The 20,679-nt window shown below is 41.9% G+C and overlaps 1 protein-coding gene across 14 annotated transcripts in view; it reads right to left on the bottom strand.

Moving 5' to 3' along the window:
- Positions 1-313: 313 nt before the first annotated feature.
- The window catches only part of LOC112249149 (transcriptional enhancer factor TEF-1), a 59,898-nt gene continuing 39,532 nt past the window's right edge, over positions 314-20,679 (bottom strand). For 5 of the 14 annotated variants that reach the window (XM_024418834.2, XM_024418831.2, XM_042321023.1 and 2 more), the window contains 12 exons: positions 14,938-15,002; positions 13,162-13,224; positions 13,008-13,070; positions 10,597-10,608; positions 9,361-9,495; positions 9,034-9,080; positions 8,666-8,724; positions 8,393-8,517; positions 6,964-7,137; positions 5,610-5,750; positions 4,132-4,284; positions 314-3,495 (listed from right to left, as the gene is read on the bottom strand). In XM_024418834.2, the coding sequence (XP_024274602.1) occupies positions 3,382-3,495; positions 4,132-4,284; positions 5,610-5,750; positions 6,964-7,137; positions 8,393-8,517; positions 8,666-8,724; positions 9,034-9,080; positions 9,361-9,495; positions 10,597-10,608; positions 13,008-13,070; positions 13,162-13,224; positions 14,938-15,002 (1,151 nt within the window). In that variant the 3' untranslated portion in view covers positions 314-3,381. The remainder of the gene's footprint in view (positions 3,496-4,131; positions 4,285-5,609; positions 5,751-6,963; positions 7,138-8,392; positions 8,518-8,665; positions 8,725-9,033; positions 9,081-9,360; positions 9,496-10,596; positions 10,609-13,007; positions 13,071-13,161; positions 13,225-14,937; positions 15,003-20,679) is intronic. The other 9 variants (XM_024418838.2, XM_024418829.2, XM_024418836.2 and 6 more) reach the window with 5 other exon arrangements.

A 20,679-nucleotide genomic window follows, 5' to 3' on the forward strand; every position in this document is an offset into this window, starting at 1 on the left:
TGGGCTTCATTATTGTTTTTATAGGGGCTTCTTTTGTTGTCCCAGATTATGAAATCCAGCTTCATAACTGAAAATACTGCCACATGACATACTGTAACATAATGGAGATACTATAACAAGGCTGGCACCAATACAAAAGGCAGGGAATGGCTCCCTCTGTTGGTTATTTGTGGTTAGTACAGCTGATGTGTTCTTACATATTATGTTTATTTATCTAAAGGTTAAGTTCGAATTTAATGTATTAATGTGGAGATGCTCTAAATTGTTTTTGTACTCTCACTGTCAGTTGTTCACAGAATAAAAAGGGAGACCATATTTTTCCTGATTTATTTAACTTCAATATTGTATACATACAAAGTATCTAGAAAGCTACAAAATATCGACCACTTTATCAAGAAGGCATCAAAATGTTACGGAGCAAAGACAAGACCATATGCAGTAGAGAACACATACACATAGCAGGTTTTATTTTCTGTCCCTTGCTCCAACGCGTTACTGTCGTGGATATGAAAAGATATCACACTTCTGTACCAAGAAAAGCAAGGATATATAATTTTATACAAAGCACCTTTTTACAAAGAAAATGTCTGCACACAAACCCAATAGTTGTTTTTATGATACTATCTGAACTATGGAAAAGTTCACTTTAAAACCAACATCTTAAAATGGTAATAACCAACATCTTAAAATGGTAATAACCAACAAAAAAGGTACCAGTACCTACATTTAGACCAAATTACAAACAAATAACAACAAGAGCTAAACTGCTGATATCTTTGTGTCGAGATTCCGTTACACATCCATGCTTTATGTCCATTTTATTCAGAGTGTCCTCCGGACAATTCATCTGACCAAAGGCAACAGTCTTCTGGTCCCCAGAGACATGGGAGGTACAGTCAGCTGTTCCAGCCTGGAACTGACAGGTCAAATGTACCAGCAGTGTAGCAGTAACAGCATCACCACCCTCTTGGGGCTTGGAATATACCCAAAATGTAATCACAAACCATCATATACATGTAGAACAATAAAACAGGAACACCTCAGTAAGTAATTCCTAAACGTGAACTAGTACACAGGGCAAAAAGGGAGATAAAACAGTTAACAAAGGAAAAATACATATGCCTACTGAACTCCAGTCTCCATAGGGCTGTAGCAAAAATACTGAGCAATTGAACCAACCATGTCTGTATCCACCAGAAACATTTTCTGCAATGATTCAGAATAAGATGTTCCCATAAATAATTTAGTAAGAATCAGGAAACATCTCTTCTTAAGGTAAAGTTGTAAGCCTATGTGACTTCACAGCTGCTGGAACGAGTCACCATCATCCATTCTATCAGTTGCTGTCTGGTCAAACAGGCCTTTCACAGACTATACATTTACACACATGAATAGTACAGGTACTCTTAACAGATCATTTATTAAAACCAAATTATATTAATATATATTTTATTTCAACATGGATCGACTCACTCACTGTCCCTTGTCATCTAGTACAAACCTTCAGCAAGGCAATGTGGTGATTGGTTTCATTACATCTCTTTTTGGTTTAGCAATGCTTAATTCGTAATTATTTAGTGTTTTCATTGCTGGAGATTCTAAACCAAAGGCACTTCCATGCTATAGTGCAGGACATGACTAGAGATCGTATGTTTCTCTGTATTTTTGGTCTTTCAAAACAGGAAAGGCAAAGTCAGTTCTTATTTATGTTAAAAAGTAACTCAGTTTAACTCGTGTGTGTGTGTGGTAAGATTTTGTACCAATATGTATATTGGTGAGTGATTTTATATATTTTTTTGTGCGTGTTAAAAACAAAATACATTCTTAAAAGTGAACCAAGGCCAGTTTGACACCATTACAATAAGGCACTGTACACTGTTACACTTTGGCAGATTGTACTGTAGTAGAATTCCTACAAAATGTGAAAATTAGTCACCCAGCTTAGGAAAGAGATCACAGCTTTAGTGGCATCTTTTGGAATTCACACGTCCGTAACATGTTTAAGGCTCTGAATTGGTGTAGGCCACAGATTCATGGGGTGGTGTGAACGTAAAGGCAGCGACACTGGCTAGGACTTAGTAGAAATTACACTGCAATGACCAGAAAAAATACACAATCTGTTCAGAGGCAATGTAACTGCATACTGAACACAGCCCACTGTCTAAGAGGTGATCAATTTTCTCACGGTTATTTCAGGATATCCTAAAACCTTAAACCACACACCTAAAAGAAAAACGAAAAAGTTAAAAATCGGCATGTCCTAGAAGGGGAACCAAGTGCTTAGGACAAGGTGACAGTCCACTCAGAGTAGCTAAAGTAGTGCTTTCATGTTTTTAGAATCAAATCCATTTGAATGACTGTCTTCTCAGAAGAGAGGGACTCGTTTGTAGCGTAGGACATTGGAACAGGATAGATGTATGGTTTCCTTATTGCAATGTAAGACGTGTAACCCCTGTCTGAGTCAGACACAGGTTGAACCAGGCCTCTGTAGTGTAATCACAGTGCATTCATTCTACTGTTAGTGTCTAAGACCGTGGATTGTCCCAGGGATCGGTATCTTATTTCCCTGAAAGAAACAGATGCTTTTTGTAAAGCAATAACTTCACTATTATGATGCCCACAATCACTTGCCTTCGACTAACTTTCGTGAAGAAATGTCATTATCACCAAAATGTATTTTTTTTAAAAATGCTTTTCTTTGGAAAACCTATTGGTCAAGTGTGTATGTACGGTTTGTATATCTATACCACAGGAGGCTGCTGAGTGGAGAACGGCTCATAATAATGGCTGGAACGGAGCAGATGGAATGACATCAAACACCTGGAAACCATGTGTTTATGTATTTAATACCATTCCACTGATTCCACTCCAGTCATTACCACGAGCCCTTTCTCCCCAATTAAGGTTCCACCAACCTCCTGTGACCTATACGCTCACAAATCAACTACAGATATACACATAGTTTACAGGACCAATGGGGAAAAGACAACATCTTCCTAGTGTTTTCTAAGTGTACATTACAAGATCAAAGCGAAAGAAGACAACATACACATAATGTCTGCTGACCAAATTAAACCCAACCAACAGATTCCTTACATACTGCCTCTTTTATATGTACATCCTACAAACAAAGATTGACTCGCCATCCTTTAAAATGAAGAATTTCTCCTGTATCAAAACATAGAACAACTGTACCGCAATTCACAGCTGCAGTCAAACATCAAATACATACATTAATATACAAAGAAATGACTAACAATAGGCTTCACCCAAAATGTGACCGAAAAGCAGTGCATGTGTGATTTTCAGCTAGAGGCACTGTCAATTTGTTTTGAGGTTCTTTAGTCTATGTAAAGGGAGGATTCAGGGGGTTCAGGAGTCTCATTCCTTCACCAGTCGGTAGATATGATGCTGTGCACCGTGCTCGCTGTTCGACACCTCAAACACACACGCCATACACAGCAGAGTCTCCTGTGTGTCCCTGTTCGTCACCACCTGGAAGAGACGGAGATGTCATGTTAGTCATTCAGACCTAACGCAATCCCACTCCATGTAATGCAATGAGCAGTCTCTGGAGAGGAATATGGGTCTCAGGAAAAGGACTTTCCGATGTTTAAAGGCCCACGGACAGATCTCAATCAGCAAACAATGTGACAAAAACAAGTCAATTTGTAAATAAATCTAAGGAAATTAAAGGAGTGGGTGAAAAAAAAATGAAACAAACAAAATCGGGGCAGGGTTGAGAGTGCACACCCACACATCCATTAAAAAGAGCTCTCTCTGCAGTGGAGAATAGGACTTTAAGCCCCCATGTGATGGCTAATAACAGGGGTCCCCACCCCCTGTCATCGCTCCCCTCCCCTCCTCTCCCCTGCAGATGATAAGACTCCTCACACTGCGTTCCATCCCCTGTGGAATGTGAGGAATGCAGGTGAAGGGAGCGAGGCTCATCTCAGGCCCCGGTCAGATCTCCTCTTTTCAGGTTCGCTGGAGCCAAAGGAGCCCAGCAGAAAGCTAGGATAAAGGAGAGGGAGGGTCCTAGCCACAGGTTAGAGTAGTGAGAGAGGCTTTTGTAATTGACTGCTTTTAGGAAGCAGTAGTAGGACGGACAGGACAGGAAGTAATCCTTACCAAAAGAATGGTGAAGTTCTCCAGGACACTGTTCATCATGTATTTTTCAGGCAGGTGTTTGAGCTTGTGGATAAAGTTGATCATGTATTCACACATGGGAGACCGGCTTATCCTGTACACAAAGCGTCCGTTCTCAAACCGGGCATACTCCGTCTGGGGAGAAAGAGAACCAACATCCAGAAACGTGTGACGCATATACTGATAGATATGTCAATACCGTATACCTTCCCTATATTGGCATCGAACACGTCACCCTCCCTAAGAGAGGGGGTGACCTTGACAATTTATTGATAAAACTAGAGGCCACCTGGATCTTTAATTTAAAGATCTCATTGTAGAGTTTGATCTGAAGCCATTCCTGTGATGATTGTGTTTTTGTTATCCATTGTAAATAAAGTGTTTGTAGGCCTATATGATGTAGCCCTCGCTACATATTCGTCGCCAGACCCACTGGCTCCAGGTCATCTACAAGTCCATGCTAGGTAAAGCTCCGCCTTATCTCAGTTCACTGGTCACGATGGCAACACCCACCCGTAGTACGCGCTCCAGCAGGTGTATCTCACTGATCATCCCTAAAGCCAACACCTCATTTGGCTGCTTTTTGTTCCAGTTCTCTGCTGCCTGTGACTGGAACGAATTGCAAAAATCGCTGAAGTTGGAGACTTTTATCTCCCTCACCAACTTCAAACATCTGCTATCTGAGCAGCTAACCGATCGCTGCAGCTGTACATCTATCGGTAAATAGCCCACCCAATTTACCTACCTCATCCCCATACTGTTTATATTTATTTACTTTTCTGCTCTTTTGCACACCAGTATCTCTACCTGTACATGGCCATCTGATCATTTATCACTCCAGTGTTAATCTGCAAAATTGTAATTATTCGCCTACCTCCTCATGCCTTTTGCACACAATGTATATAGACTCTTTTTTATTTATTTTTTCTACTGTGTTATTGACTTGTTAATTGTTTACTCCATGTGTAACTCTGTCTGTTCACACTGCTATGCTTTATCTTGGCCAGGTCGCAGTTGTAAATGAGAACTTGTTCTCAACTAGCCTACCTGGTTAAATAAAGGTGAAAAAAATAAAACATAAAAATAATAATATAATCTATGATCGTATGCAATCCATTCATGCTTTTTTACATGTTCTATTGATATTTGTAAATCGACCAATGAAATCATGCCACAGCTGGCCATGATTACAGACACCTGTGTGTGTCCTTCCAAACTATATAAACTAGTGAACCGCAGTGTTTGTCATTAAACCCTGATGAAGACAGCTTGGCTGTCGGAACATTGGTAATAAATTATTGCATCTGAACTCCTAGAGTGTGAAGCTGTTCTTTTTGAAGTGTTCTACTTTGCTTGCCAGCACCTCACCTAACCAGGTGTGAGCTTCTTCGGCCTCCACATATACTGCTATCAACAGGTGAATGTTAAATGTAATTTACAGAATATATTTTTTTACCCACCTCCACCTTCTCGACGACCTGCTTGCCAAAGGAGCACACCTTAGTTGAGCAGGTGATTGTCATGTTCTCGGAGCTCTCATACTGACTGGTCACTCCATAGAAAGCCCCCACTTCATCCTGAATGTTGCAGTTCAAGTCAGCCTGGGAACCACAAATAACACAAAATTAGTCGTTGGTAAGACAGAAATGTCTAATTTGTTCATCCATATGAGGTGAGAGAAATGTGTTTTAGCAAAGAATGGTCATCACAATACTGCTCTCTAGTGAGAGGGCAATGAGATTACAATTTAATGGCATGCAGAACATAATTGTATGTATATGCACCATGCAATGGGAAAATGTTAGTGTAGATTGAAAGTCATTTATTTCAAATAAAAAATATCCTACACCTGTGAATGTATTATCATCTAGCGGGGCATCAGTGATCAAATGAATGGACAGTCTTAAATAAATAACAAACTTCTTAGCCACCTCTCAATGACTATGTAAATGTAATCCATATTTGGAACTAGATTTTAAGGGAGATTAAATGAAGTTATGTTAAGAGGCTGATTCATGCTAGTGAAAAGGAGCAGTGCTCTGAGGGCAGCTCTCTAGTTCCAGGACATCATGTTCATTATGGGGACAAAAAGAGCACATCTCCTTCTATAGCATCCTCCTCCTTCATTAGTCAAAGCAGTTACACTTTAATTATTGTGCAGATTGTGCCTTTCATTTGAAATTCAGATTGGCCGGTCACTTCAAAAGGAATTTGAGCGGGCTGTTCTGGCTGCGACAGCGAGCCCCACTTTGTTGGCTGCCGCTAGTTAGCATTTTCCATTGGGGTAAAATACATGCAATGTTTAAACAGCCATTAAAAGTGCAACCAGGTCACTCCATTGTTTTGAGATATTACACTGAATTAGCGAGCGCTTTGATCACAAGCTCTCCTGCTATGCGAGGCCAAATATAGCAACATGCATTCTGCAGCCATCTTCAGTGTTTAGCCTCTGATTAAACCCATTCACTGGAGATGAAACCAAACAAATCCTGTTTTCTCTGGGTTGTAAAACAGGAAATGCTTTATACTATAGAAACATGAGAAATGATATACAATATATCTTTATAGAGATACTAAGGTAGAACAAAATGCATTAAATCTCACCAGTTTCATTTCACAGGCTAATTAATAGTAAATCATTCTGTAAACATATTTGTTTAATTATATCTGAGTTTATTTTTCTTTCCACAATACTGGTCTTCTCCATATCTTTTCTTCACCTCTTTCTTCATACAAACACACATGCCTACTGTACACACTAAAGTGCTATTCAGTCACCAGACCAGTGCAGATACTTAGCAACATGATACTCACCCAAAATTTTATGAGGAAGAAGGAATTCTGGGGACCCTTGCCAAAGAGCTCCTTCAGTCCTCCTTTCTTTTCAGGGAATTTATCATAAATCTGACGAATGTCCACTGACTCCAGCAAGGCATCGCTGTAGGAGTGGTTCGTCTGTCCGATGTGCACGAAGAGGTGCTTGTTGTACTGAAAGACAGTAAACAGGAGGATCTTACACAACTAATATCAAAGAGATGCATTTGTAAATCAGAAAAAAATGCTTTTGAGTATTGATCTCTCATGCAGAAGTTGAAGTTTATTACTGTTCTGTTTTCAATAACTGTAGAACATCTGGCTGCCTGAGATCCTCAGAAAAACTATTCTAATTTACAGTACCAGTCAGTCTGTTCTCCATGGTTTATGAGATAAAAAAATATAAATAAGATAGTCATATATAGTCATAAGACAAAAAGGAGGAATGCCAGCAAATCCGGGAATATCTTCACAATTAAATCTGTACTATTGTCCTAATGCTCTGGTTGTGAGAGAGTCAAATCTTATCATGGGGGTTATTTCAAAGTCACTGTTGCCCTTTACTTCAGTACCAGAGTGCTGCATGGCCTCTCCAGCCTAGCCTTAAGGCCATGTAACCATCTCAAATATTCAGCTAAATACAAGATTAATGGCTGTTGTCATGCGATATCAATAACAAAATAAAATTCTCGGGGGAATGCAGACAAACCAAGACAGATCGCTCACGTCCAAACCAAACAATAAAGAATGTGAGGCATGAGCTTAGGGGCTGCTGGTCTGTGTGCCTTTTCACATGACGTGACATGGGTCTGTGGTCCATCTTACTTTCCCTAATCCTAGTGTTCTGTGTGTGTGTATGGTCGGTCAGAACTAGTGAAGGGAACTCAGTGTGTGCATTCATTCTCGTCTCTTTGATCCTCGACAGTGTGCAGCTAGACCCTCTGTGTGTTGAGAGAGGGCCAGAACTGGCTGATAAGAGCTGGAAATGACTGACGGCTATGTCTCATGAGAGCGGCCATGAATACAGACAATACCCTCCCTATCTTGACATGCTTTTACATGCTTTCATGAAAAAGAAGAGCTATAAGAGCGAGCGGGTATTTTTTTCCCTCAACATTAAAACCCCATAAATAACCCTGAGGTAGTGCTAGTCTGGATACAGTGAATAGGTCAGTGGCAGTGTGTAGTGGTGCAGAGTGGTGATGAGTAGCCTGGTAGAGTGGTATATGCAAGATACATATAATACATATGCAGAGTGGTGACGAGTAGCGGCAGGTAGCCTAGTGTTTAAGAGTGTTGGGCCAGAAACCAAAAGCTTGCTGGTTTGAATCCCAGAGCCGTGTAGGTGAAAAATATGTTGATGTGCCCTTGAGCAAGGCACTTAGCCCTGATTGCTCCTGTAAGTCGCTCTGGATAAAAGGATACTCACAGAGTCTTGGTCTCTCTGCTGCTCCAGGAAGGCAGAGAACTCCACCAGCCGGAGCTTGGATGTCCCAATGGAGCGGCCATGCCACGCTGGGACTGTTGGGGCTGGGGCTGATGTGGGCTCAAAGCCTGCATCACAACCACCATGAGTAACACTCTCTCTCTGACATAACAAACTGGATTTTATCTCCATAGCTCCTTATAATGTCAGATTTTAAACAACGCTATAGGTCTACTTATTAAGAAAAAAGGAAATTTGCATGAGCGAAAGCCTTACTGGAAATCGTTGTTACTCCCGGCTGTATGGGATATGCTTGTTGGGTGAATGGCTTGATGCTAAAACAGAGGGAAAAATGCAATGGTCTGGAACTTCTACAGAGCAACATATTGAACATATCACTGACAAACAGCAAAGAAGAAATAAGGCTGACTGAAGTTTTTGTACAAGAGCCCATCCATTTCTATCTATCATTTCTATATGGACCCTTCAACCGCTGCACCCACAAAGAAAATATTGGTGAGTACGTGAAATAGAGCGACAGAGATCGAGAAAGTGAGTGGAACAGCAAGAGGGTGACAGAGAGGGGGAGAGAAATAGAAAACTGTCACAGTGCATGTTTTCTGAGAAGAGAACATGATACTCACTCTTGTGATGATCCAGGTTGGGCTGTTGATATCATGCCCTGCCAAAACTAGAAAATTAGATAAATCAATACACAACAAAACATCCAAACACACATCCCCGAAAAATACTTCCAAGCAGCACAATTAATACATGTAGTTATCTCGAATAGCATTCATTTTGATTTTGTGCTTATCAGATGTGGTCAGTTTCCATAAAACCCTGGTGTGTGTAATGTGATTTGGATGGGACGTCAGCTGTGTTGGCTGGGGAGCAGGGGGCCTGGTGGCTGCCCTCTGTGGTGTGTTGGTCTGAGTGGGCCGATAGTGGGTTGCCGGCGAGCCTCTTACCCCTGCCGCTCCGGGGAAGGCTGGGCGCGGGATGCCTGGCAGGCCCAGCTTGTTGTGGATGGCGGTGGCAGAGACGATCTGAGCCGATGACATGGAGGCCATGCTTTGGAGGGCTTTGTCCTTCACGGTCTGATCCTTCAACAGCCATCACAAAAGGCTTAGCACTCACAGAGGGCAAGATGGAGGACATAGAACAGTGATAACAACAGCCACGCTTCTAAACACACGAGCACACACACTCGCCTCCAACAATGACGGACAGCAGGCATGTTAAAAGCAAACATATTGCGGCAGCCATTAAAGAAGTGGATTGTTTCAAAGGAATGTGCCACAGAGTAAGGTGAAAACTGAATTCCTGAATAAAATGGTACGTGCAGGTATGCACTTAATAAAAGCACGTTTCCTTGTTGACTAATCTATCTCTAACACACTTCCTACCATATAGAATAGGTAATAGAGTGAGTAATAATAACTCCTTTCTCCGCTATTCCTTGAATATAACATAATTCAATAGTTCTTATGTCAAGGCTGGATTTGTCTGCCTGACAGAACAGTTAACCATACAAAGAGAATGACTCAAGTAAGTCCGAAGGACGAACGCTTTGGTTAAGAGTTCCTTTCATGGCTCCTCTCACCACGTCCCCCCACTATTCTCCTTATGAGAAAGGCTTCAGCTCAATACAGTACACGAGGACTACTCTCAGCCTTTGTGTATCAGAAAAAAAATGTAATCACAGTTAATTTAATGTTGATATCAAGAAAGGTTAATTCATTGACAGTAGTGGGGTAGTGAGTTAGGGAGTTAGTGGCTGAGGGAACGGTGAAGAAATACTCGCTAGCATCAATTCCACTCAGTTGTCTGGTGTATACCATCCAGCTAAACCCTATCTATGGCATTCTGTTTCTACTGTGTGTTAACACAGCAGCACAAACAAACAGAAATGTAGTTTCTTATCCCAACACAAGTAGAGCAGTATACAGTATGACCTCTGACCCATCATTACAGAACTAGGATCCCCATGAGAACACATGCAGAAGCTGAGGGTGAGCATGCTGGCAAGAGCTGTACAGTATCTGTAGATGGAGGGGTGTGAAGCTATGACAGACGACCACAGACTAGACAGTCACTGGGCTGCAGCAGCAGCTATGGTACAATGGCAGAAGCAAAAATACTCAACCAGCTGACAGGTCTGGCAAGAGCAGAGCGAGGAGCTTGGACAGATAATTGATACTTACCATGCTTGTAACCTGAATGCAAACAAACAAGGTTTTATTATAATTTTACAATCCCTCTGGACAACAATCCTGCATTAGCAAGATGTAACAATTTATGGTTTAACAATGAGCATTTTTATTTCAATGATCCAACGCACAATACCTTGATAACAAAGAGCATTTCTAGAAATCACTTCAATCAATTTGACAATGTAGGTGAAAGTCGTATGATTTCATTCAATTAATCAGATTTCAGTTAATCAGATTTGATTACAATAATGCTTGAAAAATTATATGAATTCTATTGAATCATCTTTTAGGACATGATATCCTTTGGTCATAACAAAAATGTAAGAAAACCCTGACTGACAAAATACCATTGTTAAATGGTATAAAATATTCAAATGTGTATTCAAATCAAACTGCACTTTGAAGTATTCATGCCAGGTCCTCTGTCAAAACATTACACTGAAATGATGTATCGGTACAGGAACCTCATTAATCAACTAGCACTGCTGTCACACTGAAACTTGGATAATAATAATAATGTGGGGTGGGACATTTTGGAGAATGTGGTGGACTTGGAATGTCTGAGGATTTGATCATTATGGTCAGCCATGGCTCGAGAGAAGTAGCACAAAGAATGGCACCATAATGACTGTCATTTCACTCAACATGTCTCAGATAAGAAAAGAGAAAGAGCAGATATACAGCGATGTTCCCTGTAAAATGGAGGGGGACGCGTGCCTTTCTCTTTGCTGCTGATCTCTAATTTGCTTTAGATGAGAGTAGACAGAGACCCGTGCAAAAGATGGCTGTTTTAACTCAGACAGCCAAACTGTGCCTGAAAGACCAGGCATTTACAGCTGGCTGATACACACACACACACACACACACACACACACACACACACACACACACACACACACACACACACACACACACTAATGAGGGGTCATTAATCCATCTGAACACTGGGAACAGGGGAAAAGTGTGAGAGTCAAAAGATGTAGTCATCCCTTCATAAAGACGAGAGAGAAAGAAACTGGCAAAACTTTAAGGTCCTTAAAACACACATACATTGCCAAATGACCCCTGTAAAAATGTTTTGAATTACAGGTACATTTATTACAAGATTACACCTTTCACAATATATTTATTTTCACAAGACATTTTTTGAAAGGGTATAGTTGGTGCTAGCACATGATTTTCAACACATTGGTAAAGATGAGTCACAGAGGAAGAATGTAATAGGACAGCTACACATGTACACAGAGAGGAGAAGGCAACTGATAGCAATGTGATAGCATAGAGTTGTCAATATGGAGGGTTGGCACAACAGCAGAGAGGGCAGGTGAGATGCTGCTTCCTCATGGTCTTAACTCAGCATGGACAGGGGAAGATGATTAGGTTAAAACATTACAAATAAAGAGGCGAAGGCTTTTTCATAGACCACCCTTAGTCTGTGAACCTAAACCCTTTTAACAGCAGCACATCAGTGGCTGATAGTGTGTCTGCTTTAGGACATGTAAACAGACTTCTGCTGATGACCTCTGAACTCCAGCTCTCAGCCACTCACCAACAGCCAATGCATCTTGCCAACATGCTTTCCCACATACAGTACAGATAACACCAGTACCAACCTCTGATTCTGGGTTCACATTGTCATGCCAAACAGAAAGAAAGGAGCAACAAAGTCTACAAACTATGAGCGCCATTTGCTTTGAGGGTTTTATAAGGATCCAATGCGGTTGGACTCATTTTCATTTAACTGTAGAAAATGATGACTTTGCCTTTCGGATGTCTGGGCTAACATTAACATATTTTTCTTGGCAAAAAATTACAGAAAAAAGTTAAATTCTTTAAGCTCTTTTTGAGAATCTGTGGAACAGAGCCTTGCTCTCATGAGAATATTGAATTTCTAATTCACATTATATCTACATGTATTTTCAGACTTGCATTATGGCCACTAGTAATAACTATATCTTATATTTTCACAAACCTAAAATATTATTAAAAAACCTGAAGTATTTAAACAGATCCTTACAATTGTTTTCAAAGCAAATGCACTTATTGTTCAATAACAATGAAGAAAATAGAAATAAAACACTTATGGGTGTGTGTGTGTGTGTGGGTGTGGGGGTGTGTGTGTGTGTGTGTGTGTGTGTGTGTGTGTGTGTGTGTGTGTGTGTGTGTGTGTGTGTGTGTGTGTGTGTGTGTGTGTGTGTGTGTGTGTGTGTGTGTGTGTGTGTGTGTGTGTGTGTGTGTGTGTGTGTGTGTCAGAGAGAGGATGTTATATTATGAATTCTAATCATAAGCAGGGGATCTAGGCTACGGGAATCAGAGCGTCAGGCATTCACTCTGTCACCACGGGAAACAGGAAGTAAGGCGACGCACAGCAACCACAAGCCCAAAAGCAGAAAAGCGCATACCTTTAGCTTGGAATGAAACTCACGAGATTTCCTTCTGGCAAGAACCTGAATGTGACTAGACACCTGCGGGGTAGGGGAGGGGAGGAAAACAAAGGAACAGCCTGTAACCATGGCGATGAAAAGCCCCCCTGCAACTGGGCAAAGCCAGACGTACCTTGATGGCAGCTGAGATTTCTCGAACTTTCTTTCTTGCTAAGACCTGTATGTGACTAGACACCTCCATTTTTTAAACAAAAGAAGAGAGAAAAAAACAAGAACACCAAAAATACAAAAAGGATTACACATCTCTTTGTTGAGAACACTTCAGGGGGATTTGAGCTGCCCAATAGGATAATAGAAGCATCTCCAAGCCACACACCAAGCTCACAGCCACAAAGCATTGTGTTGCCTGTTGTTGTCACTTAAGTGAGCTGATTAAGAAGGATGCAGGCCTCTTTAGCACACATTAACAGGGCGCAGATGTGATCGACTGTGTACTGAATGAGAATCGGCCAGTCTTGTAATTCTTAAGGGAGCCGGATAAGTCGTTTCAGAGGCCCATGCTGCTTTCAACATTCACACAGACTTGGAAATATGTCATGCTTTTGTATAAAATATTCAGTATGTAAGTGGTTGGCTATAGTAAGATAATGTGTGGTCAGTCTGTATTTCTGACGGGGGGAGGAACAAACGCTTGGTCTGAGGGGGATTTCCTTTCTCTGCTCTCGGTCTTAATCAGGCCAATCACACACAAGTGGCTGTTGAGGTAGTTCACCGGGGAATGATCAACGCCTAAAAGCATGTCTGTTAATACGGGGAGCAGGGTGATGGGGAAGTACTCCAATCCACCTCGCCAAAATAAGATTACAATTCAATCTGACATTCCTTATTTTAAATGAACCTATGTCCGGATATTGTATTCTCTCATACAGAACAGGGCTCTTTAGTTAAAGCAGTGAATGTGGAAGTAATCATAATATTTCAAATTATGTTAATTAACTCAAATAAATTACCATGATTTCTGATTGAGACTGATTTCTTAACATCTCAACACTTCAATAATTAAATATCAAATATTTGTGTTTTTTGGTTGTATCATAAATTATATTACAGCAGGCAAACAACCTATCTTGTGTGATTCCCCACTGAGAGAGTGAATTACAGACATAGCACACTTTCTCTAGCTGGCTGATCAATTCCCACCCAGCTATAGAGTGTCAGTCTGGACACAGGGGTGTTTATCATGGACATACGAGCCAGTGGTCATAAGCATGACTTCCTGCTCAACCAGACTGATGGACCTCATGGTCAGAAACCTTCCCACCAACTGATATTATGGGAGCTTATAGATAATATCTATTTATATCTACAGTCTGTTGCTTACATCAACTGGAAACGTATAACAGACTAAAATAATGTTGTTATTAATCAATGTCCTATCATCTATGTCCTAATCCAGTTTCTGTTGTGATTATTTTAAAACACCAAATACATTTTTCACAACACATATTGAATAATGTATTCATCTTATAACACTCTTCCAGACGGAACGAGTGTGTTATAGTTGCGTTACTGTAATGTGAGGGTGTCCAAGTCAGAGTGTGTGTGTGTGTGTGTGGTGTGTGTGTGAGAGAGAGCTTTTGAAGAGGCATCCTCTCATGCAGGATAACTGTAAGAAGACTAAACCCTTCCAGGGTCTGGTAAGACAGCCTCCCATCAGACCAAGCATGCAGCAAAGCTCCATGCAACTGTGTGTGTGTGTGTGTGTGTGTGTGTGTGTGTGTGTGTGTGTGTGTGTGTGTGTGTGTGTGTGTGTGTGTGTGTGTGTGTGTGTGTGTGTGTGTGTGTGTGTGTGTGTGCCCTGTGTTCTCTCCAGCAGAGACACAGGCAGTTTTAATAATTCAACAGGCAGTTTTAACATGCCATGCAAACTTTTCCGCTCCCCTCTTACCTGCTTCCTCGTCCTCGTCTTTCCAGTCCGAAGCTTGATGTATCGGGCTATCAGCTCATTCCGACCTGCAGAAAGCACACAGCAAGGAGAGAGAAAGGTTAGCACAAAATAAGCCATCATTGAGATCCTGGACATTATGTGTCCTTTTCAATTTACAATGACACAAATAAAGCACACAATAGTCAAATATGCATCATACTGTATAATCATCAGACATTTACTATATACATCTCGACAAACAAACAAACAAAAATCCCATTTAAATGTAAAAGCGGCATGTTGCATTAGCATGCGAAGGCCTTACAACAAGCATACAGCCTTTCAAATTCATCTAATTGAATTCCATTCTCTTCAAAGCCTCACGCTATGAAAGGAAACTGATCCAGACATTCATACTGTTACTGTAAATAATGGCAATGGAAATATATTAATTTAAGCAGTGCTGTTCTCACTAAATGATAATTAAAGCATGGGCTTTGTAGTGATTTCCAATTAATGGCAGCTCCAAACATTCTTCTGCCCTCAGCTCGCCTCTAATTGCTGTAGCGATGCACAATGACCCCTGCTTAGCCTTTTCATATGGTAATAACATACCGCCACCCCAAAACTATTACGCAAATTATAGGTAAGGAGCCGCTCTAATTATGTGTCCAGCTGAAGGCAACCAATGCCATGGACCTACTTCTCCCTCCCATGTAATGCAACACGTCCTTTAAACAACCAAACAGGCTTTTTTCTCCAGCTCAATGAAAGACCTTGTCTTGATATTTCACTTAGCATCATCAATATACAACGGTACATTGGCTACGGAGCAGTGACTGTGTTCTCAGAATGGAAAAGCTACAACATTTCCTGTGAAAGGCAGTGGCTGGCCTAATGCAGAGGCTGCACATGAGGATGGTGACTAAAGTGAAGTATAGAACAAGCGTAGTGGAGGTGGTGGCAGGCAGGTCTGGGTTGTTAGGCTGGGGCTGTATGTGCTGCCTGTTGTTTGTGTAATGTCACACCGAGGCAGCCAGGCAGAAGCCTCCACCTGCTGTGAACCCAGGGAGCGCGCTCTGTTCAGGTGTGCCAGATGAAAGGACGTTCAGTCTGGGTATTGCCCCTTGAGTTACTGCCATTAACAACACCTGTCAAGGGAGAGGGAGTCTCTTTCTCTCTCTCTCTCTCTCTCTCTCTCTGTCTTACTCTTGGATGCCAGAGGGGTTTGGATGCCAAGATCTTTGCTTTCACTATTTTATCAAATGTATTAGCCCTTAGTTTCACTACTGGCTCCACATATAAGCATTTCAAATGTTCAGTTTCGATGTAGCAGATATAACCCGTGCCTTTTCAAAATAGCACATTTAAATCAACACACTGAAAAAAACGGAATAAGTTAAGTAAACACATGTTGTGTAGCTCAACACCTTGCTCCATGTGTCTGGCACACCCAGACAGGTGTTGCTCTGCTGCGTGACGGGGGCTGGGGATTGTTGTGGGCGAGGCACCAGGAGGGAGGGGTGTGGCGAGAGTTGTGACCCAAGTCTCGCCTCCTCGCAAGGAGCATTTAGACAAGGCCAGGGTGACTGAATTAGGTTTCCTTCCCCTGGAAAAATAAACAGCATCTGGGGGATTTCAATCCCGGCCCGGGCCTCACAGCTCTGTCATCTCTCCCAGATGAACCTGGGAGCCGCGCTATTTCCAATCATTCACACACTGTGTACACATAACATGACAATAAGGGCATTCACGCAGACGCCTGATTCCTAGATCAAAGCACACAAATGCTTAGCGCTGAATTTAATTTAATTTCTTGACCAGGCTGAAAAAAGACTGTTCCGCGGGTCTTGGCAAGCCTGCTTTCTTTCCTGTGTTTCCACTGCAAAACAACATTTGCTAAAACAGCAACTGGCCACATTCAGCACTCTGAATCCACTTTATTTAACTGCCCTCCTCCTACGTAAAAAGTTTCAAAGGGGCAATACTGTGTCTCCCATAAACTAATCAACACTTGTGTTTTACTCTGGGAGATGTGGCACAGTGCCTGGAGTCGCGGGGTAGAGAAGTTACCCTTGTTGAGAGTTCTAATTCCCAGTTTGGCCGGGGTAGGCAGTCATTGTAAATAAGAATTTGTTCTTAACTGACTTGCCTAATTAAATAAAGGTTAAATAAAGCAAATAAATAAATACAAATAATTCAACATTTTAAAGTCCGGCCTTCTCATTTCACTGGAACCTAAGCAGTGTCACATGACTTTATTTATCTCTCTCTCTCTCTACTTTTTTATTCACACTTTTCAAGTACAGTTGGTTTCAAGTAAATCTTTGGGTTTTTCAATTTCTTCTTTTAAAAGCACATAACATAATTGGAAACAATTGCCATTGGGTCAAACAAGCTTTTCCATGCCATGAACATTTAGACTTAACTAAAGTGAAAGAAGTAATTACATTCATACAAATGACAACAATCAATTCAAATAAGAATCAACAGATTTTTATGCCCCAAACAGTGAGAACCAATGGGAGTTGAAAGTTGTTGTGAATCAAGATAGACCCTATTCTCCACATGAACATAAGGCTCCCATCTCTGCTTCATCCCACATGCTTATTTCAACTCTGTGGGAGGTAAGAGTCGGAGCTGACATGAGCTGTTCATCTTATTTAGTGAGGTATACGACTGGGATGAATTATCACCCCTAAAGACGCTGCAGCAGCCTGTTTTACTCCACTATCTGTCAACATGTTGGCTAACACCTTCTCCCAACGCAAGACCAGACTTTTACGTTGGCCTGGCTCCTCTGCATCTCTCCTTCAGAGGTTTCCCGCTGGGCAAAAAGTAACCCTGCATCGTAACCGATGATGCCCTGTGCATCCGCCTGAGTTACAGAGCGCTGGAAGAGAATTGCTGAGGGGGAAGCTCTCAATCTTTGGGAGTTGGGACCATCGTAAGGACACGTGATTTCATTTTCATTCAGGTTGACGGGTGGATAGTTGTGCCCCACTAGAGAAAAACGGGGAAAGTCATGACGTGGGGATGCGGGTTGATTGAGGGAGTTAACTCTTGAAGGAGGGTTCTTGTTGTCACTCAAAGCAGCAGGAAAAGGATTAGATATTTATGGTGTGACCCCCAGAGTAGAGTCATGCTGATAGGCATACTCTGTGGATTTCTTCCCCCCGGTAAGAATGGTCTCCTTTGACCCTTGAAGGTCCTGGGCCATATCAATGGCACTCAAACCACAGCACCACAAAGAGGCAGTTGGTCCCCTCTTCCTGGGATTGTCCCCCAGCAGCCGATTCTTCATTCAGACAGAAGTCTAATTTGGCCCTTAGCATCCTTCCTCCTTCTTCCCCTGCAATCAAAAATCAAATCAAATTTTATTTGTCACATGAGCTGAATACAACGGGTGTAGACTTAACCGTGAAACGCTCGCTTACGAGCCGAGCCCTTCCCAACGATGCAGAGTTAAACAATTATCATGTATAAAAAATGGAACACAAGAGGAATAAAATACACAAGAATGGAGCTCTATACAGGGAGTACCAGTACCAGATGAGGTGTTTGAGGTAGATATGTACATGAAGGCAGGGTAGAGTGACTAGGCATCAGGATAGATAATAATAAGAGTAAAATAAAGAACAGAGTAGCAGCAGCACATGATGACTGTAAAAGAGAGTGGTGTGTGTGTGTGTGTGTGTGTGTGTGTGTGTGTGTGTGTGTGTGTGTGTGTGTGTGTGTGTGTGTGTGTGTGTGTGTGTGTGTGTGTGTGTGTGTGTGTGAATGCTTGTGGGATTTGTGTGAGCGTGTCAGTGTACTGTGTGTATATAGTGTGTATATAAAGTCTTGTGAGTGTGCATAGAGTCAGTGCAAGATAGGGTCAGTGCAGATAGTCCAGGTAACCATTAATGAACTATTTAGCAGTCTTATGGCTATTTAGCATTCTAATGGCTTGGGGGTAGAATCTGTCTCTGAGCCTGTTGGTCCAAGAGCCCATGCTCCGGTAACGCTTGCTGGACGGTAAGGGTGCACAAACACACTTTTAATAGGATAATGTTTCAATTCAACATGTGATGGATGACCTGCTGCTTAGGCCTATTAGCTGTCATGGTTCACACAGCAGCACCACTTCGTTCATGGTTTGAAACATAAGGTATGTAGTTATTGTAGCACATAACACGTTCCACCATTAAAACTGTAAAAAGAAGACCATGTTTTTTCAGTGAGACAGCGGTAGTCAATGAGGTTAACTGGCCTAGCTGGAAAGCCCCCCCCGCTCTATCCCCCATGGACTGTTGGGGTTTACACAGCTGCTGTGTCTGCTTGCTCCTAGGCCCCATCCAACACCCCCTACCGCCATCCCCCACACTGCCTCTACCCCACCCCACTCATACCCCCTCTGGTGCTGCTGGAGCCTGCTGCCCCCAAAAAAGAATAGACTCACAGTTTATTTACAACTCCTCCACTTTCCCTGTGCGTATTCTGACAATGTTCCATCACACTACTTTGAGTAACATTAGCATTACTCAGAGTTGAACTCGCTCTTTAGCAATCATTTCCTCTGAAATTTATAGAGGCTTTCTCAACGTTTCAAAAATCCCCACTGTGTCATTCTCTGGTTGAGCGCTCCAACTCCTTTCTACCTTGAATGAGTCCTTTTGGAAGTTTTTCTTGGTAAGCCCTTCGCATCATTTATACGTCTTGACTCTCTCTCCTCTTCCATTCCCATCACATTACTGTCTCTGTATTTAAAACTAATCACTGCTAACAAAACTTCCATCATTAGCTGCTCTATGAAAAGCAGAGAAGCTGAGTCTTGCAGGAGATACAGTATATTGACGTTTGAGTTGAAGATAGTTCATCCCACATGTCCTTCTGCTTCAGCCCATATTCTAAAGTACTTATGAGTGGTGAGTGACACCGGGGGAAGACAGGTGGTGCTGTGGCCTGACTATTGTCACCTGCCAGGAGAACATGGGGGCGGCAGGTAGCCGAGTGATTAGAGTGTTGGGCCAGTAACCAAAAGGTTGCTAGATCGAATCCCTGAGCTGACAAGGTAAACATCTGTTGTTCTACCCGTGAACAAGGCAGTTAACCTACTGTTCCTAGGCCTTCACTGTAAATAATAATTTGTTCTTAACTAACTTGCCTAGTTAAATAAAATAAAAAATATCAGTGCTAGAGCCTCATCTGAAGAAGGGAATGAGATAGATCTGGGTCATGTGGCCATAATATCCACTAAATATATATGGCATGAGAGCTTAATTTTGCTAAAAAATGGAGCTGACCCTTCAGAACTGGAACTCAGCCCAGCCATGGCAGTGATGAGATACATTTCTCCAGAGGGTGAGCTGGTCAATTAGTGAGCTTGATGTGCATACCATTAGCCATTGATCATGCACCCAGAGGCCATTGTAAACAAAGCATCTCCACTGGCATATCAATGAAAAGATGATTAAATCTGAAAGGCCCCAAAGCAATACACCCACATATGATAGACATTGGGCTAATTTAGGTTATGGTGTATTAAACGTTTTAATAGCCTTGGTTACGTCCTTTGAGTGGTAATAACAACGCTTTGCTGAAGGTTTTTTTCCCCTCCTCCTTTTCAAGGCGATCATTTCCTGTAGCAGCACTTTTGTTTAATGCAGGCACAACCACAGTCACATCTGGTCCGGCGGTGGGCGATGATGTCAATGGATGTTGAGACCGTGCTGGGCCTGGCTCCATGTCAGCCAGCGGTGCGCTCACTCATGTGGTTTTAAC

This window comes from Oncorhynchus tshawytscha, linkage group LG04 (genome assembly GCF_018296145.1).
Source record: "Oncorhynchus tshawytscha isolate Ot180627B linkage group LG04, Otsh_v2.0, whole genome shotgun sequence".
NCBI lineage: Eukaryota > Metazoa > Chordata > Actinopteri > Salmoniformes > Salmonidae > Oncorhynchus > Oncorhynchus tshawytscha.